A 27970-nucleotide genomic window follows, 5' to 3' on the forward strand; every position below is an offset into this window, starting at 1 on the left:
CGAACTCCCACTTCCACTTCAAAATCCCAAAAAAAAAGGGAAAACCACACTTGCACTAGAACTCCCACATCAAGAAGGAATGATCAAAATGCAAAGAAATATCCCAAAGAGAAAATAAATAAATAAGATAAAACAAAAGTAAAAGGAAAAATCTTCACTTCAAATCCCAATAGAGCTCAACTCATATATCAAAGATACTACTATTAGCTAATATGTATTGATTCTGAATCTATCTAATTATGATCAAATCAATCATAATATCAAAATGGCATAATAATAAGCACCACTAGCAGACAATTCATAAAACATAGAAGTAATAATGATGGTCAAGAAAACCCACCCTTAAAAATAATAATATTTATATCTCTAGACAAATGGAAACATTAAATAATCCGGCAAACAAATACCAACACAAACGTAAACAAAATATAATGTCGTATGTCACTAGACGGCTCATATGCCCACAAGAAAATAATAAAAATAAAAATAATAATAAATATCCTATGTTGTAAATCTAATCTTGTGGAAATTCATAATTATCACGATAGTGATTATCATATAGCTTATTAAGATTTTCAATGGCATTTTCTTTGACCCTATCTCTGATCACATTATGATTCTTTAGCACGAGTGAGACTGCAATCTTCATGCGAACCCCATCATCCACCTAATAAAATTTGAATAATTACACATTAGGCTTAACTACCTAAATATAAAAGAAAGAACGAAGAAAAAGATTAGTGCATAACATTACCTTTATGTTAAAATGATCATCTTCAAAACAATCTATCATCCAACTTGCAACACACACACCCGCGTCACTCCTACATATTGAGGAAGCTATATTAGAGTATTATATAATTGCATAAATTTCATATCAATAACTACTAATTATACGATCTTACGATCCAGCTTCGAGGGTCGGAAGGCCTTCTGCCTCTTCAAATTCAAATTGTGAAGAAATCAGAGTTGGAGTGGTCTCAAAGTCATAGAATGAACGATCTTCCAATACCTCGTCCAAATAAATGGCCTATTTATGTCTATGTTAGAGTTTGCTTTTTTAGTCATATTTGTAGATAATTAGCAAAAAAAAGGAAAATATAGTTACCAATTTCAAGGCTGTCCTCTCTCGCTTGAACTGTTTCTTAATGGGTAATGGGTCTAGCAAAATTATTTGTCTTTTAACACGATCAATCACTACGAGGTACCAGTGTTCATGGCCTTCGTCAGTAGTTTCAGATACAGGGATAAACACCTAATCAAGAGAAAGTCATTTTAGGTATTAAAATTATTTTATGCCAATATTTGCTAATATGAATTTAAAATGATTGGGAACTTACTCTTTTTAAACAGTCAACTTTGCCCAAATAAACATGTGTGACATAAAGCGGCAGACGGTCGGGATCCAATTTTGTCTTCTCTGCCAGCTACATTATTTAAGCCACTAGTTTATATGCGCAATACAAAAAACAACTACCAATATTATTTTAGTATAGACTCCTATATACTGACCGCAAAAATTGTGGGTAAAAACCAATAACCACTTTCTCTGGTCAACTCTATCCTCATCATATCTGCTACTAAGTCTAGCACAAGAGAATCGATTGGCTTTCCTGGAATCAAGCTCCTGAATACATCTCTGTGAGCTGTAAACTCTGAAAATACTATATCCTCCTGGTAGCTGCCAAAGATAATTTAACATAAATAGAAATAGCTAAATAAATCAACAACACCGTTAACAAATAAAATTCTGATTGAGTTTACTTACTTATCCATCAAATGATCACCATACAAGTATACTGCAATTGCAAGTTCAGTTTCGTCCAAACCCATTGAAGCTATTGGTCTAAAACAGACTTGCACCCACTAAATATATAAAAAAAAAACTGTTATTAGGGAAATAATAATAATAATAATAATAATAATAATAATAATAATAATAATAATAATAATAATAATAATAATAATAATAATAATAATAATAATAATAATAATAATAATAATAATAATAATAATAATAATAATAATAATAATAATAATATGTATTACTTCAATGATAAGAATTTCCGTGGTAGGGATGCTTTTAAGAGTTTCCTGGCCGAGAATCATAGTGCATTTGAAGAACTTCAAATGAAACACAGGGAGAAGCTTCTTGATGATACCGAGGTGGAAAAGGTACAAGATTCAGATGTGACTAGTGATGTCAAAGAAGAAATTACAACAACACTCGAGTCTACCGATGAAGAATCCTCAGCTGCTGTCGAAGCTTGATCTTATGAATTATGGCGCACTCGAGCAACCATGTCGACCAATGTGATTTATGTATGATGTAGCTTGACGAATCGGAAGCAAAAAATGTTCAACTCAAATCAACAAGGCTCATAGAAATGATGTATATGCCTAAAATCCTTGTCGGTTGGTTTGGGATCACATCATTCTTGGGGTCAAACATTGTAAGTTTTGCACATTTCCCTTGTAAATTGAACCTTTTTGGGGTAGTTGTCATACTATATAGGCCGAGTCATATGGCACATTATAATACAGTGATTATCTATGGAGGATGATATGAACTCATACCGTGCCCCTTGGGAACTACCAGGGGAGCTGTTGGTGGTCTGGAATCAAGGTGCTTCCACCTCTATACTGGGGATCCTATCTTTGATTATCTATCATAAATATCAAAAAGGGTGTTTTTGTAGTTTCATCTTTTTGTGATTACAACCTTTAGCTCAGTTCAGTTGAACAATAGATGAAAATAATGTAATGTTGCTGCTCTATGTTGAGCTTCCTTATCTGACTCTGACTTATGAAAATACTGTTAGTGTTCTTTTTAAAGGAGACAACCTATATACTTTTTGGTTGAAATACATATAGTTATAGTTCAGATAATTAGTAAATCTGTTAAGAACTAACAATTTTCTTAAATTATCATTCAGATACAACAAAAGCCAAAAATAAAATTAGTCAACAAATGAGATGCAATAACTTTCTTTCATTCATCTAAAATTTTTACACTTTCAAAGGAATAATATAAGGAAGAGAGCAAAATGGACAATCTTCAAAACAAAAAGAAAGAGCATTCTTTACAAAATTTGTCTCAACAAATCTATGTCAGTCTCTATGAGCAAAATTTACTGCCCACTTAATCTATGTCAGAGTCTATATATGCTTCTCAGAGTCTCTAATACATATTGGTTCATTTAATCTATGTATGTAACACCTCTGCACTTCTCAGAGTAACAGCCATGGCAAGTTTATAACTATTTCTCTGACGTTGTACATCCGATGGCTCTATTTGTAGAAGAATATTGCTTCAGTATTTTTCTCTCTCTTCTTTTTAATCATTATGTTGGTTAAAAAGATATGAAATGATTTCAAAGTAACAAACCTGTGCCCATAGCATATTTGTTGTGTTTGCACTTAAGAAACTGCAGTGTCTCACATCCACTTTCCTAACACTAGAGGGAAGTTCCGGAATTTCTTGAAGATTTAGGCAGTAACTCAAATCCAAACTTGTCAAGTAGGACGATTCTTGAACGCATGCTGGAATAGACACAAAGTTGTTTGATGAAACATTTAAGACTTCCAAGTTTGGAAAACTCTGCATAATTTCTTGAAGATCTTTGTCACGTAAACTTGCATGGCTGAAATGCAGAGTTTTTAAACTTGGACGGCTCTCTGCAGTAGTTGAAAGGCTTTCTCTGAATCTTGCAAATGATCCACCAAGTTGAGGGCATCCTCCAACTTTCAATGTGACAAAATTTGGCAGCATAAATAAGCTGCTTGGAAGATAACCAAGTTTCTCGCAACTTGTCAAATCTAAATAGAGAAGTCCTACAAGATCAACAAAGGAATCTGGAAGCTCTTGAATAGCAGTAGCTTTCAAACAAATCTTTAATGGCTTATCCATCTTTTCCACTATGTGTGGGAAGAGTCCAAGTCTTGTACACCAGTTAAAGGAAAGGTGCTCTAGTGAAGGCAGACAAATTATTGAAAGAAACTTTCTTAACTTAGTGCACTTTGAAGCTCTCAAATATGTAAGGTTTGGGAGAAATCCAACTGATTCATCCACTTTAAAGAGTATATCTTTTTAAATTACAATCATAGATACATATTCTTTATAATTATATTATATAATATATATATAAAATAATAAAATCTTTTTGAAAGATATTTTTCAATAATAAAGAATAAATGAACAAAATTTTATTCTATATATAAAAACACTATTCAGCATATCAATAGCAAATTATAATCACATCATAATTCTAATTGTGTTACATATATGCTTTAGTGTTTGATATGGGTAAGCGAGAATTATCAGGATCACCTCAACGTAGCGAGAATAAGAGAGACACAAGAGATGTTGGCATTAATGCTATTGATAGCCAACTCTTACATTATTCGTACTTGAACCATACACCTCACATACCCCAATTTTTGTATTCTATGTACCCCGGTTTTTATACTGGTGCAGTATATTGTAACCAATATCCAACAACCATGCATCCATCACTATACAACATGTTCCCACCATCATTTATTGTAGTTCCAACTGTCACAAATTTTCAGCCTCCTACTCTCTTATATCCTTTTCAATCTACTAATCCAAGAGATACAGATAAAATTCTTAAACTGCTAAAGTCTCCACAACATCATCAGTCTGACTCTGGTACAAATAAAAAGGCATCAAAACAGACAAGTGTACCCGATAAGAAGATATCTACGGCCAAGAGAAGAATTGTTTGGAATTCACATTTGTCTGAAAATAAGGGTGGTGTGAATGCGGCCTCCATTAAAGACCAATTTCCAAAAAATAAAAAAATTCCACCAAGGACCTCACACAAATCTCTAACTGAGGAGCAAAAGGCACTCTTAAAAAAGAGTACACCAAGTGGATATTCTATTAGCATGCCTACTCTAAACCAGAAAAACATCGAGCACAATAAACGGAGAATTGAATGTCCATCTGTAAGTTCTCATATCACGAGCATTCGCATGAATCCTCTACGGTTACATAACTTAGTGATCTCACCAATTTTTTTTTTTATTTTTTTGCAGTGGATCCCGGTTTTATTTAAGCCTCCTGCATACATGGATTTTGATGAGTTAGATATTAAAATGGCAACCTATGTGTTTGCACCAAATAAAAGAAGGTTAAATATCTCATCATCTATCTACTAAAAATTTAAAAAATAGTTCAATATTAATGTGATTCGTATTTGTAGTGATGAGGTATTGGCGACAACAAACAAATTTAGCGGAACTCGTGACAATTTCAAGTCATTAATTCCCAAGGAGTGGGTACATGGGATGTAAGTGCATAATTAAACTATTTTGACTTGCACCTGAATCTGAAAAGTTGCCGTTCATCGGTTTATAATCATAGAGCAGCTATCTAAGAGCTCACCAAACGTTCTCACATGAATATGGACCTTGATTATGACCAATCTTTGTTTTTAACAAAAAAATAGATGAATTGAGTTAACTAGATAAGTAGATGATTGAATATTTATTATTGGTATGCTTGATAAATTGTGCCAATTATGCGTTTCTTCTTCTTAGGGTGATTTTTTTCCTTCTTCCTGTTCTTTCTTGTATTAATTATTTGATGCCACTGTCGCAACGTCGTTCTCCTCCATCGTGCAGCAACGCTTGAGCTTCGAAACAACCGTCGCCGGCCTCGCCTTCTGCCTCCGTCGCGCAGCCGCTGTCTCGACGGTGCCAGTTCTGTTCCATCGCATCAGCCCTTCGGTCGTGCCCTGTTCCTGTCTTGCTACTGATCTGCTCTGCTCTGTTCTGGCATTTAGTTCTAGGTATTAATTTTTTTAAACTATAATTGTTGAATAATTCTTGTTACTTGTTAGTTAATTCTACAATGAAGTGGCTTGCCAATGAGTTTTGGAAATGTGTTGCCTCTCAATTCTTCTGAATCTCTCTTGGTTCTATAATGTTAGTAATTTTTGCGTGTACAACTTGCAATTCTTCGCTACTTTCTTGTGTGATTAAATTTTGGGTGACTATTTTTCGTAACAATTTAGTCAAATATATCAAATCAATCTATCGATTTTCACTTATAATCTTCGTATAAAGATGGCAACTATGATTACTTAAACTAACATAATTTTGAAGATTTTGGATTTTTAGCAAATTTTGCAGCACATAAATTTTGCAGAACACCATTGAACCTTATTACAAGTTAGCATACATAATAAAACCCCCTCATGAATTTGCCAATTCTGGTTGGTTTTTTTTTTACAAAGTTCAATGGTTTTAAGGTAGTTTACCTGCCCCACATTACACGGTTAGCACCCAAGCTAGAGACAATTTGAGACAAGAGTTGACAAATCCAGATAAGGATGTTTTTCTCTTGAAACTCTGAAAAAAGCACTAAATTTCACATACATCTATTCCAAATAAAAGGATTAGAAGATTCATTTCCAAAACCTTATATTGTCAATATGTAAATTTCTTCTTATGTAAAAGGTTTGGGGATTATGTCCATGGAGAAACTATCAGGCACTTACGTGAGGGAATCTAGATAGATTTAAGAGCCTAGAAAAGATAAGCTGTTCTTGATCAGTTCTGCAATGTGATATTCACTAAATTCATAAATAAGATTCCATTTTCTTCGTCATTGCAAGAGTGATTATACTATATTAAATATCTCACAGTGGTGGTTTGCAGAAGGTCAAGTGATCAAGTATCAAGTGAACAGAATTCTTGAGTTTCAGTTTTTCATAATTATCTATTCTTCATTAATTTTTGATGATGTCCTGGCTCATTTCAGGGTTGCAAAAGCTTTCCTTACTAAACTTGGAAGGGTGCCTTGTAACAGCTGCATGCTTGGATTCTCTTGCAGGTTTAATTGCTTGATATACTTTTATGCTTATTATGTTGCTGATCTAGAAAATTGGTCGCTTTATTATATTTCCTAGAAACAATACAACTATACAACTACTAAACCTATAAACCAGCCAACATATTTAAGGATAAGAAGAGAAAAAGATGATACTTTTATTTGCAAAATAAATAACTTGAGTGGTTTATACACTCTGCTGTACAAATGTTATCCTCAATTATCAATACAACCTAGGATATTATCACATTGGAAGCTCAAAATTGCTCCACCAAAATTAATAATGAATGAAAGAATGATTAGAGAGAACTCAATAAAGGCAACCTCAAGCAGGAAGATCATTCTAACATTACAATGCACCCTTGAATTCTTCCAATTTGCCCTCGAACTAAAGGGAGGTCAAAGACTTCTAGCAGCAGTCCCACTGCTTCCCTCCTCTCATATGCATCTCTTGTTATGCACTAATGGCTCTTAGGTTTCGTAGAATTTGATTGACCAATAATTTTAATAAAAAATAGAAGTTTAGTTCATTTTGCCTATTCCATTCTCCTAGCATTTAGTTAGTACCTAACATGTTAAAATTTTAACATCAGTCATGGAGAATGATGGCAAAGAGTCGTATAAGGATGGTGATCAATCTGAAAATTTAAGTGTTGAGTATGAGTGCAGTTCCGATGAAAGTGATGATATGGAGGATGTAAGTATAGATGAAGCAGAGGCAGATATAATTAATGCTGGTGGTTTGGAAAAGTTGATAACTGATTTGACCATCGAAGACATATGGGGACTGGTGTTTGATACAGAATCTCAAGTTTGTGAATTTTATGCCAAGTATGCCAAGTGCTATGGATTTGTGTCCCGAAAAGACTTGAAGACGGTGGATGCTAATGGCAACATTAATACAAGACAGTTAGTTTGCAATAAAGCGGGAGAAAGACATTGGAAGCACCTTAAAAGGGACAATCGGCAAAGGGAGCATAGGGCAATTACTCGTGTCAACTGCAGGGCGAGGATTCGGTTCATTCGTCACTATAGAACGGGTAAGTGGAAAGTCAGTGTATTTGAGAGTGAACACAATCATCCACTGTGTCCACCTAAGTTCAGACATCTTATTGCCGCGAATCGTGGGCTTGATGAGGCCGATAAAACACAAGCAGACAGCTTGCGAGCATGTGGTGTTAAAACTTGCCACATAATGGGTTACATGGTTTCCCAAAAAGGTGGATATGATAAAGTGGGTTTTACTAGCAAAGACTTACATAACCACATTAGTAAGACTAGGCGTGGCAAAGTGAAAGACGGTGATGCATTTGCTGCGTTGGCCTATCTGTTTTCTAAGGCAGATAGTGACCCGTTATTTCTAGGAAAGTTCACCTTAAAGGATGGTAGGTTGGATAATTTGGTGTGGGCTGATGGAGAAAGCGTTGTTGATTACGAATGTTTTGGCGATGTACTGGCTTTTGACACCACTTACAAGAAAAATGTATACAACAAGCCCTTAGTCATATTTTCAGGGACCAACCACCATGGCCAGACGACTATCTTTGGATGCGCTCTGCTCTCAGATGAAAAGTCCGAAACTTTCAAGTGGGCACTGAAGGAATTTTTGGAAATCATGTCAGGAAAACTACCCAGAGGCGTTGTGACAGACGGAGACCGTGCTATGAGAGAGGCTATCTTAGAAGTATTTCCTGGTATACCACACCGCCTTTGTGCATGGCATCTCCATCGTAATGCGGTGCAGAATATAAAAAACAAGCATTTTTGGGACGATTTTAGTGTATTATTGTATGGACAGTTTACCGTACAAATATTTGAACAGAGATGGAATGAGATCATATCCAAATACGGACTTGCCGAGAATGAATGGGTCCAGGTCATTTATAATGACAGAATGAAGTGGGCTACCGCATATTTGAGGGAGCACTTCTTTGGCCGCATAAGAACTACATCACAGTGTGAGGGAATTCATTCATTATTGAAGAACTATGTTGACAGTAAAACCAGTCTCCTTGAATTCATGCATAAATTTAGTGAAGTACTAAGGCATTACCGAAACAACCATCTTACTGCTGACTTTGACACCTTTTATAAGTTTCCTGTTTTGACTACGTGCTTGGAAAGTTTTGAGAAACAAGCTGCTGAACTTTATACTAGAAATATTTTTAAACTTGTGAAAGATGAGATAGAAGCAGCAGGTGCTTTAAATGTGACTGAATGCCCAAACAGTGGAGACATTGTTGAGTACAGCACGAGTGAGTATTTTAATCAGCAATGGGAATTTAAAGTGTCTTACAATAAAGACAAGGACCTGTTTGCGTGTGAGTGCAGGCTATTTGAGACTCGTGGACTACCGTGCTCCCACATCTTTGGGGTTTTGAAGCATCGCAATGCAAAATGCGTCCCTACATCTCTTATCCTGAAAAGATGGACAAGAGATGCAAAGAGTGATTTTATATGCTCAATTGGCGAGCAAGACACCGCTGATGACAAAGCGCCCACACTTAGACGCGGTGCAATGGCATCTATTTGTTGGAAGCTTTGTGATATTTCTTCCAAAAATTCAGCAGACTATAGGGAAATCTCAGGTGAGTTACTTAAGCTAATTTCGAAGGTGCAAAATAAAGGTGATGCACAAGCGAGACTTTCCCCCACTTCAGCGCTAATAGGTGATCCAGCTGTTGTGAAGTCAAAAGGGGCTCCAAGAAAGGTTCCAAAAGGTTTTTAAAATTTTTTTTAGCAGGTTGAAGAATGTGATGCCAATAAACGGACTCCCTCTCAGAACACAAAATCAGTAGAAAATACACCCGTGCACAATAAAAATAATTTTAAAGTAAGCACTTGTCCATGTTATACCATCTATCAAATTTATTGTCATTTCAATTCAAATTTGCAACATATTATTCTCGTAGTGCTTATATTATTTCTTATTATTCTGTTACAAAAAATTCAAGGGTTGTGGAAGCAAGAAGTCTGTATCTAAATTGACAGAGACACCGAAGATTAGAGCAAATGGCAAAAAAAATCGACAGAAGGTAACATTTTGCATATCTAATAATTTATATTAGATAATTCAAGAAGGAAAATTAAAGTATTAGTTTGAATTTAAATTATATTAATCCAATACCATAAGTGCAACCGAGAGTTTAATGGCGAGTGAGACAAACACTTTGCATAAATTCTGTATTGTAATTATTTAAAAATTGTGATTTATGTTTAGACCGAAGAAATCAGTCTAAGTGAAGAGACATTAAAAGATAAGACCAACACATCAGGAATAGAAGCGACCGAAGTTCCAGATGCAGCCACAACCAAGATACCAGGATTGCCACAATATCCTATGCATCATTATCCAGTGGTCCTTCCTTATCAACCTTATGGTGGAGTCCTCCCTATTCCTTTTCATCCTGTTCCAAATGGCATGGCGTACTTCAACCAATATCCTTCTACTGCCGGAATTACATCATATCCTCAGTTTTCGCATGTCTCGTCGTATTCTAGTGGACCCCGTGATAGCAATACATGGTCTGGACTTTTGAATGATGTCATCAACAACAAAAAGCCATAGAGTTATAATCTATATATTATATTTTTAATTTATGCAATTTGAAGTTCCAATTGACTTATTTACTTATCACATTCTCTGCTGGCTTCATGTCAAAGAAAGCTTTATAGCAGTTCTATGCAGTTATTGAGAGAAATAACTGCCAAGAAGTTAAATATTTTGGTTAACAAAATTAGATTTCTTGCCACTTTCTCATATAACTCAAGCTGTTTCATGAGTTGTAAAGATTCTTTAAATGATTAAGGCTCAAATATTTATTTATCATCACATGACTTGTACTGGTTTAGGCTTATAAACAATGCTTGCCTGTTTCCTTGCATAAGAAGGTGATTGTGAATTTTCTGTCTGTATGCTGTTTATGTATCTTAATATGTTTTGGATTGGTTTTGACTTTAGAAAAGTCAAATAATGCGATTAATGTGACTGTGATGCTATTGATATGTTTCTTTTCATGGAGTTTTGCTTTGATGCATTACTTTAGTGTTTGTGAAATTCAGGGCATGGATTGAATCTATGTGTAGTTCGAACTAGCCCTACTTGAGCATTTCCTTTGGATGGTAAATGACTGGTTTTGTTTATCAGTTTATAAGAGTTTATCAATTAAAAATATTATCCGTTGGCATCACTTTTGGCGGTCCGGCAATACTCCGCTATAAGGATCGATTTAAAGAAGCTGTCTCAGATACACTACAAGCCTGGAAAATGGCAGTCTTGTGGTGAGTTTGCGTTGGACTTACGATAAAACTGTGACTCTCACTTCTAAAGTTCTGCTTTGAAGTGAGACGATGCTTTCATTATTTTGCACTTAATTCATCTGATTCCACTTTTGAAGGTTTGTGAGAGATCTCTATCTGGTTCTGGGAGTGGCCCTAATGCAGTTGCTGCTGCTCAGTTTGTAAGGGCTGAAATGCTTCCTAGCGGCTATTTGATTCGACCATGTGAAGGTGGAGGGTCATTTATTCACATCGTAGACCACCTAAATCTTGAGGTTTGACCGACTGCTTTACAATTTGGCATCTGTTTTTCACCTAGAAATTTTTTGATTAATTCTGTTTTTATTCATGTTCAAAGATATATGCTGCTACTTGTATTATATAGCATTTCTGCGTTGGTTATAAGTGAGGAAAGATTTGTGATGGGGAAAATTGGAAACTGTTCATCAATGGATTCTCTTTTGAGCTCATACATGGGGCCAAATTTTAGATTTTGAAATTTGTACTTATAAATCTTTCACGGATTTACTAGTCTGACTTGACAGTGTGAAAGAATGAGCAAATTTAATGTTCCTCTGATGTCTTTCTTTTTACTTCCTCCATTTTATTTGGGTATGTCTACTAAATTATCTGTCTTTACATTCACAGGTGGCTGCTCTTGTTCCTAAAGGGGAGCTTGATGGTGAAATGGGGGATGCACACATGGCAATGCAGGCTAGGTTGATGAGCCAGGCCCTTCGGAAATTAAGCCACTCCTTGTCAGTTTCTCCAATGTATATTGATTTTTATAAACCAGGTATGAGTTAAAACCCAGTAATTGCACTGGAATCAGCATTGTTCTGAGGGACTTGAGATTGATTTGGATTATTGCATCTTCTGCCATGAATGTTTGTCCTTTTGGCTTTTATTTACAGATTTTGGGAAGCCAGGTACTTGTCAAGGTTGTGAAGAACAAGCTTGCCCCTCCATTTAAAACTGCTGAGTTTGAGCTTCAATTTGGCGAGGGTATAAATAGAGAATGTGAGATCATAGACTTGAGTGTAAAACACAAAATCATCCTAAAGGCCGGTGCTATGTATTACTTCAATGATAAGAATTTCCGTGGTAGGGATGCTTTTAAGAGTTTCCTGGCCGAGAATCATAGTGCATTTGAAGAACTTCAAATGAAACACAGGGAGAAGCTTCTTGATGATACCGAGGTGGAAAAGGTACAAGATTCAGATGTGACTAGTGATGTCAAAGAAGAAATTACAACAACACTCGAGTCTACCGATGAAGAATCCTCAGCTGCTGTCGAAGCTTGATCTTATGAATTATGGCGCACTCGAGCAACCATGTCGACCAATGTGATTTATGTATGATGTAGCTTGACGAATCGGAAGCAAAAAATGTTCAACTCAAATCAACAAGGCTCATAAAAATGGTGTATATGCCTAAAATCCTTGTTGGTTGGTTTGGGATCACATCATTCTTACTTGGGGTCAAACATTGTAAGTTTTGCACATTTCCCTTGTAAATTGAACCTTTTCGGGGTAGTTGTCATACTATATAGGCCGAGTCATATGGCACATTATAATACAGTGATTATCTATGGAGGATGATATGAACTCATACCGTGCCCCTTGGGAACTACCAGGGGAGCTGTTGGTGGTCTGGAATCAAGGTGCTTCCACCTCTATACTGGGGATCCTATCTTTGATTATCTATCATAAATATCAAAAAGGGTGTTTTTGTAGTTTCATCTTTTTGTGATTACAACCTTTAGCTCAGTTCAGTTGAACAATAGATGAAAATAATGTAATGTTGCTGCTCTATGTTGAGCTTCCTTATCTGACTCTGACTTATGAAAATACTGTTAGTGTTCTTTTTAAAGGAGACAACCTATATACTTTTTGGTTGAAATATATAGTTCAGATAATTAGTAAATCTGTTAAGAACTAACAATTTTCTTAAATTATCATTCAGATACAACAAAAGCCAAAAATAAAATTAGTCAACAAATGAGATGCAATAACTTTCTTTCATTCATCTAAAATTTTTACACTTTCAAAGGAATAATATAAGGAAGAGAGCAAAATGGACAATCTTCAAAACAAAAAGAAAGAGCATTCTTTACAAAATTTGTCTCAACAAATCTATGTCAGTCTCTATGAGCAAAATTTACTGCCCACTTAATCTATGTCAGAGTCTATATATGCTTCTCAGAGTCTCTAATACATATTGGTTCATTTAATCTATGTATGTAACACCTCTGCACTTCTCAGAGTAACAGCCATGGCAAGTTTATAACTATTTCTCTGACGCCGTACATCCGATGGCTCTATTTGTAGAAGAATATGGGAAACACAAGCTGGCCCTTTTCCTTCTGACACTCGAGGATCTTGGCACCTTCATCTAGACACCACACTGAAGCTGCATATATAGTTCTCAGAGAAAACGCAAATTAATAACCCAACGTGAAGAATAAAAGCTAATTTATGACGATAAATTATTTGAACAAAACTAAACTGACCATTGACCAGGTACAGTGTCAACTCATTGCATGTTTCCTAGCCAGAGCTGTCATATTGGCAACAAAAGGAGACAAAGATCCTGAAAGCTCCATACTTGTCAAATACCAGCAACTAGCAATTCATACCATAACAAGATGTACTCAATTAGACTCAAATAAATTAAAAACAAGAGCAACAATCAGCAAAAATAAAAACCAGCAAAAACACAACAACAAATAAAATATTTTAAAATAAAATAATTTATAAATAAAAAATTCATAATAAACATAAATATAATAAATAAACTCTTTTATTTTTTAACCTAATGCAGAAAATCTTGTATTGTTTTGTCAAAGTTGTGTGCAATGCAATGAAAACTACTGCTAGAAGAAAATCAGCAATATGTGCTTTTAAGTAGCAGAAATGCTATATAATACAAGTAGAAGCATATATCTTTGAACATGAATAAAAACAGAATCAATCAAAAAATTTCTAGTGCTGATGAATCTTTTTATAAGAAGGCTATTTTGAGTTATTACCATAACTAAGTAGAACTAAATGATAATACTGGCTAAAATCACATTCTATTGGTGAAAATTTTCTAGTTCTTATACTGATTTGGCAAATCCTATAATAGATAAGGACTTAAGTGCAGCCACCACTACGGGAGCTGCATACTTACACTGTCAACAACAATTACGTCAACTGAACCACTACGGATTAAGGTATCCACAAGACTAAGTGCTTGTTCACCACAATCTGGTTGTGAAAGTGTTAAGTATCTAAGAAAATTGGAAAACCACACCTTAAAGCTAGCTGTTAAGGAAGAAGAACCACTCTCCTTATGTACAACATCAAGCATCCCATACTACTCGATGTGGGACTTTGAGCACCCATAATACCCAAGATATAAAATAAAGTAAGATATACTATAATATGACTTACTAGTTCATCTTAGAGTCAACATGCATGTATGATAGCTCTTATAATTATTTTAACAAGCTAATTTCCCAATTAATTACTTGATACTCTTCCAAAGTGTTCAATATAGAAGAGTTCCACCAATAAGAGCATTTTCTTGCACACTCCATCACCATTTAATATCCATGCATACTATTTCTTCGTGGACCATGAGCTCCTCATACAACAGGTAAGTCACAATATTGAAAATGACAAACTATACTTCAACTAAATTAGTTCGAGCTAGCAAAGTGAATTTATTATTCAGCAAACTATACTCGCTAGTCGCTATATACGTTTCTTTTATTCACTTAATTTAGGAAGATTAAGCAGTTTATCCATGAATGAATGAATGAAGTCTAAACATAAAAAATGAACAAATTAGCATGCACTTCAGTTATGTAATGATTATAATGAAGACCAGTTAGGAAACTCACCGGGGGCAATGTAGCCGTATGATCCAGCGATGACAGACATGGATTCATCGGTCTGGATCAATTTAGCCACCCCAAAATCCGCCACCCTGGCCTCCAAGTCAGCATCTAGCAATATATTACTAGGTTTTAGATCGCGATGCACGATAACAGGATCACAATCATGGTGAAGGTAGCAAATCCCCTGCGCCACACCAAGGGCAATCTTGTACCTAGTGAACCAATCAGAAACGAGATTATCACCCTTGTTCTTGCCATGCAACAAGTCATCTAAGTTCCCATTGGGCATGTACTCGTAAAGCAGCATGGTGCACTCTCTGTTGCTGCAGCACCCTAACAACCTCACTATATTCCTGTGCCTCACGTTCCCCAACACCTCCACCTCAGCAAGCACCCCTCTCCTCCGTCGGATATTCTCCTTTTGCTTTCCCCACAGCTTCTTAACCGCTATGATGTCGCCACCTGGCATTTCCGCTCTGTAAACCGTTCCAGTGGACCCCATCCCTAAGATCTTATCAGACATCGACAAACACTCTAACACATCCTCCGCCGTGAAATTCAGTCGTTGAACCACGAGAGAGTGGCATCTGCCATCATTCAAATCTATACCATTTGGTCATTATAGTAATATTAGCATTGTCCTGGAGTTATTCACATCCCAATCCAAGTTCATCAGTGATAAAGATAAATGCGGTGACATTCATAAGCTATTTCAAAACAGGATGGTAATTGGTTTAGCAGCGAGGCACATACACCGAGAGATAAAGACTACACAACAAACAAGTGGAATGCAATTAGGAATGGTGGGTCACCTGGGAACCATGCTGATCGCAAACAACTAGGCGAGGTATGGGAAACCTTTCCTTTATTATCGACTCTGCATCATCATGAGGAGCTCGTAGTAACTGAGCAAATGCCTGCAAAATGTAGTGAATTTAATGGAAGGCATTCTGTACACAAATACAATGTCAAGAGCATCAATGATGCAGCTTTAAGCCAAAGACCTCAAAAGGACCATTTGAAGCCTACAAAGATCTGGAAAAGGGGTCCACCAACCTGCTTTGGTCCCTTTGGTCCCTTTTTTTTATATATCTAAGTGCCTATCACAAGAACCATCAATTAATAACTATCTTCTAAAATACGGAACGACATGAAAGTATGTTCCCTAACAACAGGTTAAAGACATGAATAGATGAACAAGAAGAGGAAACGAGGGAAATATACGGAGATATTCAATCTGTATGTCATAAAGACAGAACCTTACAACTTCTAGATTATGTCTTCGCACAGTCAAACATCTATTTTCCCATATTATTTACTCATACCAGACGAAATCGTCAAAAAGATTTGCAGTTCATATTTGGACATTATTCACAATTATGACACTAGTCAATGATAATTTACACACATTATTTAACAGATTAACTATGATAAACTTACTGCAATTGTCATTTTTTGGGCCACCACTTTTGATGATTCGTAAAGTGGACGCAACACTTCTGGCACACTACAGGCCTGGAAGAAAACAACAAACATGTTAATGTGTGAAAGAAGAAATGAAAAACAGATGCCAAATTGTAAAGCAGTCGGTCATACCTCAAGATTTAGGTGGTCTACGATGTGAATAATTGACCCTCCACCTTCACATGGTCGAATCAAATAGCCGCTAGGAAGCATTTCAGCCCTTACAAACTGAGCAGCAGCAACTGCATTAGGGCCACTCCCAGAACCAGATAGAGATCTCTCACAAACCTTCAAAAGTGGAATCAGATGGATTAAGTGCAAAATAATGAAAGCATCATCTCACTTCAAAGCAGAACTTTAAAAGTGAGAGTCACAGTTTTATCGTAAGTCCAACGCAAACTCACCACAAGATTGCCATTTTCCAGGCTTGTAGTGTATCTGAGAGTCCAGAAATCCCGGGCAGGAGCCAGTGTCGTTGGAGCATATGTCTGAAAAAATCAAATTTTACTCAAGAGAGTAATAAACAAAAAGAATGGTCAAATGTTGTATTTGAATTCTCACCTGTGTGTACACAAGTTCAATGGTCCCTCCATTACCCGCAGGGAACATTGTGAAAACCTCTAGGCTCCGACACTCCCGAAACCAAGATGGACGATCTTTCAGGATCTCCGCAATCTATTAAAAATTTAGGGACTTAGAAAATCAAAACTCGAATAGAATGCAGAGTTTAACTTGCATACAAAGAAATGGAAGAATAATCACAAATCATACTCACTTATTTACAAGACGATACACTACCTTTGTAGGTTCTAAACTAACAAGACCGCAGGCTCGAGCTGCCACTCCACTGCAACTTTGTGAAATGGCAAAGATCCCAACCGAATCCGGACCAGGCTGACAATATTTTTCAACAAAGAAAAAAGAAACGAAATCCGTAAGTTTAGCAGACTAAACTTTTAGCCCTCATGATCGTAAGAAAATCTCAATACTGATCTCCCCAAATACAATAATTATTAACTCATTTATTAATTTCACTTCTAGGATCACCAAAAAAAGTTAACAAAAAATAAAGAACAGCAACCTTCATCCCAGGCATCTGGACCCAATCGACAGCAGTCCCCGTAGCCTTGGATAGGAACTCTGTCAAAAAGAGTTTGCATTTACTTATGGTTCTAAAACAAAATCAAAAAGAGTGAAGCCCCTTGGTTCTAGATTAACCTTTCTGTTGCATTCCAATTGCTACAATTGAAGAAAAACCACTGACATGCAACATACTAAGGCCAAAAGAGTATAAAAGAGTATAAAAGAACTAAATTTCAATCTCCAAACGAGCATTCACCTGTTTCCCTTCAGAAAGAGAGAACAAGTAAGCACATGCCTTTAATACAAAACGGTATGTGTAATTATCAGGAATAACCGCTGCACTTTGTTGTTCTCCTTCCATCATTAACATTGCTCTGTAAAATTGGGTGGGATGAAAGGAAACAAAAAAGAGAAGAAGAAAATGTGTATTGCTTTAAATGCTTTGGGCAAGTTGGAATGAGTTGATGAGGTTTTCAGTATTTATATAGATGGGCACAAAGGTGAGAAGAAGACTTAGAACAGAGACAAAAGGATGATCATGAGTTGAATTTCAATACTGAATGAGTCTGGAATCAAAGCATGCAATATGCCAATTCTTAAAGCATTCCAATCAATTAGCATTGCTTTCAATTCCCCTTCATTCTAAACAAACAAACTAAGGAAGTAACAAATATACTGCCATGGAAAATTTCATAACTTTTGAGAGCATAAGATATGAACAGACCTGAAAGCAAGCTGCATCAACTAATGCAAAGAGAGAGATTGAGAGCCAGGCATTGAGTCCCGAAGGGAACGGTCTTCCCCTTGAAGCAGCGAACCCGATGAGGAGGAACCCGGCAGGTATTAGCCAGAACGCCGACACAAAGAACGGGCCTGTCCTTGGAATCACCTCCTTCATAGCCACCATTGCAGTTCCCCGGAAGAAGAACGGTGATACCAGCACTGTCAATTCCCAAAGCCCTTCCGCAAGGCACTTCAATGATTCACCTTCTTCAAAGCTCGTTTCGGCGACGGCGGCGGAAGATGGACGGAGGTGAGGGAGTGAGATCGATGACGGAGAGAGGAAGGAGGAGCTCGAGGGTGATGGGAGGGATTGGTTCGCGTTTAGCCGGTGTGTGGAGCTAAGGTTGCTAGGTTGGGTAATTGACTAGGGCATCACAGCAAAACAATGGCGTCGTGCGATGAGAGAGATCCAAGAACAGCGAGAGAGGATAGGAAGAGGAGAGAAGAAGATGAAGAAGATCGAAACTTTTAGAGGCATGAACGATGAAGGTTTTTCTTTTAGAAGGGCGAAGGTTTCTAACCTAGACGAAGAACAATTTTGATTTTTTATTTTTTTAATATGTTTTTATTGTTGTTTTAATTATTTGAAATTATAAAATTAAGATTAATTGAATTTTATAATTTGATTAATTTAAAAGGGTATTTTTGTCTAATCTAATAAAAGAAGGATGTTTAAGTCTTTTTATCAAAATTAAATACAATTTATTTTTTATTTTTATTTAATTAAAAGGGTGTTTTAATAAAAGTGGTGATATATTATATATTTAAAAAAGAAAAAATTAAATGCTGACGTGGAAAATAAATACCACATGGCTTATTGTTATTTGTCCACGTTTTAAACGTATCGGTACGTATTAATTTATCATCGTACCGTAGCAATCACCTATTTGCAATTGTCAAAATATTTTATGAATTTCGATGGTTAAATATCTGCATAACAAGATTATACTAAACCATGCAAGAATCAGCATTACAACGTCTTAAAATATAATAATGTTTTGTGTACACAAAAATAGCTATTAAATTAAATTTGTTTAATTATTTTTAATATATATTTTATATTTTAATATATATGAGTGATTAATTTAGGAATTAATTTTTTTTGTATATGTAAGATAATTGTTTAAGACATATCATTAGTATTTAGTATAATTATTTGGGAGATAAGTTTTAAAGTGGTCTCTAAAATTGCATTTGAGTGTCATAATAGTTTCTAAACTTAAAAGTTATCCATATTCGTTCCTGAAATTGCACTCCGGACTCAGATTCGTTCTTCTGACACATTCCGTCCACTTGGCACCACCGGAAAACTGATTTGGGCTCTTTCGTGACATATTGACCAGGTAACGACTAACAAACGTGGATTAGTAAACTTTTATGATGCAATTTAGTCTCTAAACCAAAATTAAAAATTTTAATTCCCAAATATAATCATCATTCTATGTTCATATAATTATCTTCATATAAAATTAATAATTAAAATCTATTAAATAGTTTAATAAATTTAATTGAATTATTATCTAATAACTTTTTATTATTAATTTTATACAAAGGCAACTGCACTTAATATGTAATTGTTTAAGACTCATCGTGATGCCTTGCTAGTTGCTAAGATCTCTTACATTACGCCTTCACTCACATAAAACGATAGAGATAGACTCGATAACATAGGTTGTGAATTATAATAACCAAGTATAATAGAATAGAATATAGTAGAATAGAAAAAAAAGAGAGGATTCTTATAGTGATGTCGTAGTCGTTTGGTGACTAAGTTGATACTTGATAATGATATAATTAATTATATAATTAAATCAAACAAGTCCTACATTTGTTGATACGGTAGTCTCCCAGAAAAAGAAAGAAAAAAATGAAGCTGCTAAGGAATTGAAGATATGATAGAGAAAGAAGGAACGTGTTTGGACGCAAACAAAGCATTTGTGAATTGTGAATTGAGGTTAAAAACCTGAACCCGGTCCCTCCCTCCATATGATGCCGCGGATCTGTCGAGCTAACTTTGTCTCTAACTCAATTAATCTCTCAAACTGAGAGACAAAGAATTTTTGTCCAATCCAAACATGTATAGACACCAACGTTTTCCTCATGACATGCACATCATTAACAGCTAAAGCTCCTTTTAGTCGTACCATGTTATGTAATGTAAATTTCTGTGCTGTGGTCCAACAACCACCATGGCCCATGCATGTCTCTGCAACGTAATTAAATCTTCTTTGCTCCTTCATTAATTAATAGTTAACAATAGATATGGCGAACTTAACAAATTAAATTAAAGCTTATCTGAAGAATGTAGAGCATAGAGGCCTTATTACTTCATCGTCATCATGGAATCACGGGTGGAAACTGTCCTCATCAATGTTATTCCCCCTATGATGTAGCTCTATCATAATTAATTTAAGTGCAGTTTAAATTTTGCCAAGAGTCCATTCGTACTCTTTTGTCAAATGTATATGTATTTCTTTCCAATTCTCAATATCGCCACTTGTGAACTAAACTAATTATATTATGTTAGGAAATTATTTAATTTCCTAATTTATTTGTGGACGATAAATATATTAATTATAATAACAAATTATGCTATTTTAAATTAAATTATTTATATAATGGTGATCTCATTTATTGTTATAAATGCTAAATTGAATAAGTCATTATTATTTTTGACTTGGAATTAAATGAGAATAAAATCGGATATTATCTTTTGTTTCTTAGATAATTATCTTTTTGGATTTTAGATATATTATCTTTTGGACTTTAAATACTATTTTATTTGGGCTTTAGGGTTTAATAGGTGTCATGCTCAAATATAAATAGACCTTCAGAGTTTCGGTCTCCCAATATACTAAAGCCGCATTTGTTGCTCTTTCCCCATGAAAAGAGTCACAATTCAGCCGGCTAGGAATACAGACTACAAGATCCAAACTCTGCTTTGGCATTCAGTATTTCCTTTCTTAATAATTTAACATGATGATCTTTTGGGTTAAGGAATTTAAAAAAAATTCCAACATATTAATCTCTCTGTTACTCTCTTCTCTTCTATGAGAAATTTTTCTATCTTTACATGAAATTAATACTCCATTTCGTATATAATATTGGGAAGTTACACACACACACACACATATATATAGCTGAAAAATTAACAGCAAATTAAAACTTTAAACAGGAAGGGTGAAGAGAATCTATCTTGTTGAGTAGTTCTCCATGTGAACCAAGGAGGGATATGAGGAACCAACCCCACAGTAATTTGTTTAGAGCAAAATACAAGAGTTCATGCCAGACTGGATAAGCATGCTTGTGCTTGTGAAGGACACACATGTCTGACACCATTAATATTTTCCTTATAATCTCCCATGCATCTCTAATTTCACTAACAGAAAACCACCATCTCTCATCTCATTTCATCATCTGCATGCTGGGCCCTCTTAGGACAAAGTTTTTAGTCATTTCTTCTCTCAGTAAAATATATTGTTATCTAATAATAGATACAAGCCTTGAGCCTGCTTCAACTTGAAGCCTTCAAGCCGATTTGTCATCAGTCCCAGATATTCTTTTCATGATTTCAGCTCTGTACAAACTATATACGTATATCCATTATTATTATTATTATAGTATTCTTTTTGTCTGTTATTATTATTATTCTCCTTAACTAAAGTGTACTGTTATTATTCATTAAATTATTATAGAGTACATAGCATATATGCATTTCACTACCACGCAAACTTTGATTAAATTCAATGATAACATATAAGAATTTCACCTTTTTCTATTTTTTGTGAAACTTATATCAATTTGATCATTATATATAGACATAGGCACTGCAAGAGCACCGTACCAATCCTACTACATTTTTTGCTGGGCTGTCTTATATCCTATTTTATCCAATTATTTATATATATATATTCATAAAATTAGCTGAAAAAAAAGGATCCCAATAGTCATATCATGTCAGCAGATGAAGAGAATAGAGGGAAGTAGTATCCCAGATGCACTTGAAAATAAAGTAGTCTCCCATGTTCCAAGCAAACTAAAAAAATCTGATTCAACTTTACAAATGGCCCAAGCAAGCAACCCAGATGTTACACACATACATCAAATCAAATCAAACAAAACCAATTCCCCATTCTCGGTGGCTTTCAGCCTTTTCAAAGTCACATAACAAATAAAGCATCCCATTTAAAAGGGTAGGCCTATTGCTTTAATTCCTACTTGCTATAATGTTGTTGTTATTATTTCCTTCCATACATTACATACAAACCTATATATATTAAATTAAAAATGCAATACCCTCTTCATTTCAAAATTAGGGGGAAGAAAAAAAAACAAAGTAAACACTGCCCAAAATTACTAGGGACAACTAGTCTTCAATGTAGCTTTCTCTGGTTCTCTAGTTCATCATCTTTGCAATTCTGTTTCACCTTCCTTCAATGTAGGTTAAAGCTAGCCACTTTTTTTTATCTTTTTATTTATTTACTCCTCCTTTTTCTCCTTTTTTTTTTCTCTCTATCATCTTGGTTGTGACTTGGGAAAAAAACTTTTTGTTGGGTAGTGAAAAAAATAAAACCCCAATCATCAATACCAAATCATTCCACAAAAATGGTGGATGACACTCACTAGACCTATAATTATAAACTAACAAGAATCAATTTTTTCTTAGAGAAAAAGAAAAAAAAAAAAGAAAAACCTATGATTCAATCATCAGTGAAATGAAAAACACCAACTAAATGAATGGTGGATGATGAACCACAAACTAGTGACGATGTAGCTTCTTGTAGTTTTCTGTTTCCTCAGTGTCCTGAAAAGAAAGTTTTCTCTTAACTCCGGAACAAGCGGTGTCAGATTGATTCTCAAGAACACACGTGGAGTTCGATTGGTTTGACATTAAATTCGAGCAAGGGGTCTTAACTTTGTTCCTCCTCTTCTCCTGTATAAGATTATAACAGGAAAATACATCTCCCTGTTGCATAAACATAAACATAAACAAAAACATCATCAAACTCTGTTCTGTTCTGTTCAATTCACACAATAAAAAACAAGGAACTTGTTTGGTCCATTCACTATACTAACTGAAAAAAAAACTCACACTTTCTAGATTGCCCCAAGATGAGATTTTTCTTATCCTAAGATCCATGGTCTTTCTTGTTAATGTAGCATCAACTGCTGCTAATATTGCAGCGGAGGCTATTATAGATGGCCGTTGATCCATCAAATTAACATCTGCATTAGAAAAAAGAAAGAAAATTTAAGGTCTTATTTATTGGTAATAATATAAAACTAGTATTTCATGAAAGGATTGATTGAATTATCAAAAAATTACCTTTGACCATGGCTACAATGTGTTGGGTGGCTTTTGTGATGATTGTGTGTGAATTGGATCCAGGGCAGAACTTTGTGAGAAAGTAATGGAGATAAGAAAAAGGAGTTGGTGATGATGATCCCATTTTCCAATCCAAGGTAGCAAGAATCAGAAGCTCCATGTTCTTAATCACTTTGCTCTCAAATCTGTATTCAACTATTGAATATTCAGAGAGTGGAGGCACATTTTGCTCTTCCATTTTTGCTGCAAGAGATAAGCATGCCACCGATAATAATTGAATAGCCCAAGGTTTTGATTCCTACATCATTAAAAGACACAAATCCATTATTCAAACTAAAAACAATGATAATAATAAGATAAAATCTCCAATGAGTTTGATACTTACATCAATGGATCGTTTTGAAAGAAACCGATCAAAGTAGGAGACTGATAAATAAGCTGTGTGAACTTTGAATCCAAGTTTGGCCTGTGTCTGAATCAAACAATGAAAAAAGCTTTCAATAAAAAAAAAAAACAATCCAAAATACAAATTGCAAAAACTGTAAGAACAAGAATGAAATTAAACTAACATTGAAAATCCAATCAATGGCATCAAAACGAGCAGTCCTCAACCAGAATCTGGCGGCGGAGCAATCATCATGATTGTGGAATCCAAAAGCAGTTTCTTGGCTGAACAAATACTCAATGTATTCCTCTTCATCTTCCTCATGAAAAACAATCCCAGTGTGTTCATTTTCATCATCATAGTTGTCTTCAAAGAAGCAAGCTTCACCTTCTTCTTCACACATTAGACTTGACAAAGAAAAAGAGGTGGCAGTGAGAGAGCTCCCCATTTTTCTTTTTCAGTAATCTGAAATCTGAAAGTTGAGTTATGCTAAGCTCACTTGTCTTGGCATTTGTAACCTCTAAATAGTTGAAGAGAGTGTGGAGTGGAGTGAGTGGGGAATGAAATATACCGGTTTTTGTGCCGCCAAAAATAAACACAATAAGGAGGGAGTGTAGGACGTTAATTAGCGGTTACACAGTTTTTCACTACTAAACTATAACTATAATTATACCCTATATGTATTTTATTTGAATTTGGATTTTGTAACTGATTATATATCTTTTAAATTTACTATATTTTCTTTGAAAAAACAAAATGTGATGGGAGATTGTTATGAATTGAGCTATGGTACATGGTACACCACTTTTGGGGTCTTCCCCTACAGTTTAGGGACAGCTGTAGGATATGGTCACCTTTGTCCCATGTGGTTTGCTCTTAGCTACCTAGATGAACCTTCATCACTCATCCACCTTAGCTTGCACGAATTTAACTTTTTATGTATAGTTGTATATTCATAGTTATAAGTTTTAGAATAATGAATACAGAATGAATATAACAAAAGTTAGTTATTATACACATAGATTTGGTTAAGTAGTAGTTCGGTACTCGAAAGATTTAGTCGTTGACAAAAAGATCTTTGAAAGATGTTATCGATAAAACAACTCTTAAATGAATTAAAAATACGATAAAAAAATTTATAGATATATTTTTTGTAAATAACAAAAAAATTTTCATATTTAGTAAACCATTGTGACAATATTTAAATAAATATATAGAAGGTGAACAAAAAAAATCGAATTGAAATTTGATCTCTAAATTTTTGTTTATTTTTCAAATAATGTGGTCATTTACAATAAATTTTTTTTTAATAAAAAATAACTTGACAAAAAATTATCAAATTTAAAAGATGAAAAAATTTTATTTTCGAATAATAATTACAAAAATTTGTATCAAAATTTAATCTCTAAAATTATTATTTAAAATACATATTTTATATCTAATTTTTTGTCGCATTTTTAAATTTTTTTAAGAATTTATTTATTGTTAACATTTTTTAAGTTTTTTTTTTGTGGTTAGTAATATTATTTTTAAAATTTTTTTTGTCAGCGATATAAAATTTCAGATATCATTTTAATAGTTTATTCTATATAGATTAGTCTCACGTTGCTAGAGTTAATTTTGTAGGTTTCTCTGATAAAAAGAAATATAATAGAAGAAGTGGAAAGAATTATAACGTATGAAAGTCCATGACCTTACCTGTTGCCTAAGTTCTACTGGAACATTATTATGAATGGTCTCACATGTCGGACTTCAATTCACACTCTTGATTTGTGGTTCCTTCAGGCAGACAGCCACCCTACTTAGCCCCATTTAAGCATCAGCATCACTTTTGATTTGAGCCATTGAATCCACATCCTATTTTCCTTCTCAAGACAAGTACAGCTATTTTCTGCTCCCCACAAATAGGCACACCCGCACACGTATTCTAACACACTTGCCAAAAAATAAAAAATCTATCATCCAATAAACAGATTTTTTGCGTAATTATAAGTGACAAACATAATAAAGGGTATTCATCAGATTAATTATTGCCATTATATAGAGCTATGAAAATTATTAATTTTCATTCTTTTAGCTTTATTATTATTTCATTTTGTCGTTAGTTATCAATGAAAGTGCTTTAGACTGGATTTGGTTTAGGATAAGATAAGACAGATATACAAAAGTTAGTATTTTTGTTTGATTATAAATTAGAATAAATTATAAAAGTTTAATTTATTTTTATTTTTTTATTTAAAAATTTTAAAAAATATATATAATATTAAAAAATATAATTATAAAAATTAAAAATTACAAAATAAATTATATCTTTTGTTAATGTCTTTATATTTTTTTTGTTAAGATAAATATAAAATATATTAATTCAATATTTTTTTATATAATATCTTTGTTTATATCTTATCTATTAAATACTATGTTTGTGTTTTGTTTTTGCAAACAAATGAAGTCTTAAATCACCGAAAACATAGTTAGTGTTATGAGCCTGTAGTACTCATGAGTAGCCCCAGTTATATTCCTTTTGTTGCATTTGGTAAGTGGTAAATAGCATTTTTAAATGGAACATATATATTAAATTCAAATTAAAAAACAATAAAATAGGTGGACTTGACAACTTGCCATTAATAAGTCTTCACGGTCTTAATTTGTTTCTAAGCATAAACATTTTCTTAATAAGATAGTCAGAAAACCATGTCCATTATATACATTGAATAATCTTTTTTTCTTCTATCAAATAATTTAGAAAGACTAGAGATTATGGCTCTAATATATTTGTTATTAACACATAGCAGGTTATTACATACATATATAACTTGTTAATGTTATGGGACTAAATTAAACTAAATGACACAAGATCCAAAATCTGTGATGCTGCTATTATTATTAACTGGCGTAAGCCATCTTTTACAGTCCTTGACCGCCAGATAAGATCACACTTATGGTCTCACCAAAATAAATAGAGAAAATTATCTTCTTCTTCATCTATTAATAACTTACAATTAGCTTAATACTGAAGGCACATGGAATGGAAACAATTTTAGCTACGGATCGATAAATTGACTAATTGACCAAAGCTTTTAAATAAACAACAATATAGTACTAGTCACCCAAAAAAAAACAACAATATAGTACTATAAGTTTTGTTTGATCTAACTTTGAATACCCTAGTAATTAATTAAAGGTCGATCCACATCTTCTTTTAAAAGTAATTATTATTAGATTTAATTATTTTATTCTCAATAGTTTTACCAAATTTTTAATTAGATTTTTATAATTTTTTTATTAATTATAAAATTAAAAGTAGTATAAAGATCTAATAAAAAATATAAAAATTTAATTATAAATTTAATAAAAATATAAAAACCAACAGAATAATTAAAATTTTTTATTATTATTTAAAGAATCCAGAAAAAAACTAAAAAGGTCACAGATTTTAGGATTTTGCGGCTTAGGGAATTTGAATGTATGATTTGCATTGGTGACAAATAAAGACATAAAGGCTAAAGCCTATAGTTTGAAATACAATACATAGCGCCTAAAAGGGGTTGAGGCCATGATCAAAATATTTAAGCAGATAAGATAATTAAGGATAGAATTTTGAAAATATAATTTGTGTTGATGAGGGGCCACATAAAAAAAATTGATGAAAGTATGATAGCACACGTGAATAAAATAGGAGGGGAGGAGCGTCTTCACGTGTGAAAGGGTGGACCACAATCCAGTCTGTGTTTGCAACATGAAAAGAAGAAGAAATGGTGAGTGAAAGTGAACCCAAGCAAGCCAAGAAGACGCTCCTCTTCTATCCTAACTTGCCTCCCACTCATATTATTATATACATCATTAACATCACTCACCACTCTCTCCTAAGTACTTCTACTACTACTACTGCTACCTACCATATGATAT

The 27970-nt window shown here is 34.1% G+C and overlaps 2 protein-coding genes and 2 long non-coding RNA genes across 5 annotated transcripts; 2 read left to right on the forward strand and 2 right to left on the reverse strand.

The window, feature by feature from the left end:
• The first annotated feature begins 2045 nt into the window (after positions 1–2045).
• On the forward strand, positions 2046–2813 carry LOC127747427 (uncharacterized). The gene is made up of 2 exons (XR_008009219.1): positions 2046–2453; positions 2545–2813. It is a non-coding gene; the product is annotated as an uncharacterized LOC127747427 (long non-coding RNA).
• Positions 2814–11106: 8293 nt separating this feature from the next.
• LOC127747426 (putative DNA repair protein recA homolog 4) lies at positions 11107–12183 on the forward strand. The gene is made up of 4 exons (XM_052261269.1): positions 11107–11140; positions 11257–11412; positions 11786–11933; positions 12052–12183. Exons 2-4 carry the CDS (start codon positions 11332–11334, stop codon positions 12108–12110), a joined length of 288 nt encoding a protein of 95 aa, XP_052117229.1. The 5' UTR covers positions 11107–11140; positions 11257–11331; the 3' UTR covers positions 12111–12183.
• Positions 12184–13138: 955 nt separating this feature from the next.
• Positions 13139–14536, reverse strand: LOC127747510 (uncharacterized). Of its 2 annotated transcripts, none has more exons than XR_008009374.1 (3): positions 14435–14536; positions 13650–13761; positions 13139–13563 (listed from the first exon to the last, which is right to left on the reverse strand). It is a non-coding gene; the product is annotated as an uncharacterized LOC127747510 (long non-coding RNA). The 2 variants fall into 2 exon arrangements; XR_008009373.1 differs by having other exon boundaries at positions 14312–14530.
• Positions 14537–22378: 7842 nt separating this feature from the next.
• LOC107487634 (cyclin-D5-3) lies at positions 22379–24683 on the reverse strand. The gene is made up of 5 exons (XM_016108300.3): positions 24249–24683; positions 24065–24151; positions 23680–23977; positions 23446–23579; positions 22379–23319 (listed from the first exon to the last, which is right to left on the reverse strand). Exons 1-5 carry the CDS (start codon positions 24510–24512, stop codon positions 23113–23115), a joined length of 990 nt encoding a protein of 329 aa, XP_015963786.1. The 5' UTR covers positions 24513–24683; the 3' UTR covers positions 22379–23112.
• Between the last annotated feature and the right edge of the window lie 3287 nt (positions 24684–27970).

Source organism: Arachis duranensis, chromosome 5 (assembly GCF_000817695.3).
Source record: "Arachis duranensis cultivar V14167 chromosome 5, aradu.V14167.gnm2.J7QH, whole genome shotgun sequence".
Taxonomy (NCBI): Eukaryota; Viridiplantae; Streptophyta; class Magnoliopsida; order Fabales; family Fabaceae; genus Arachis; species Arachis duranensis.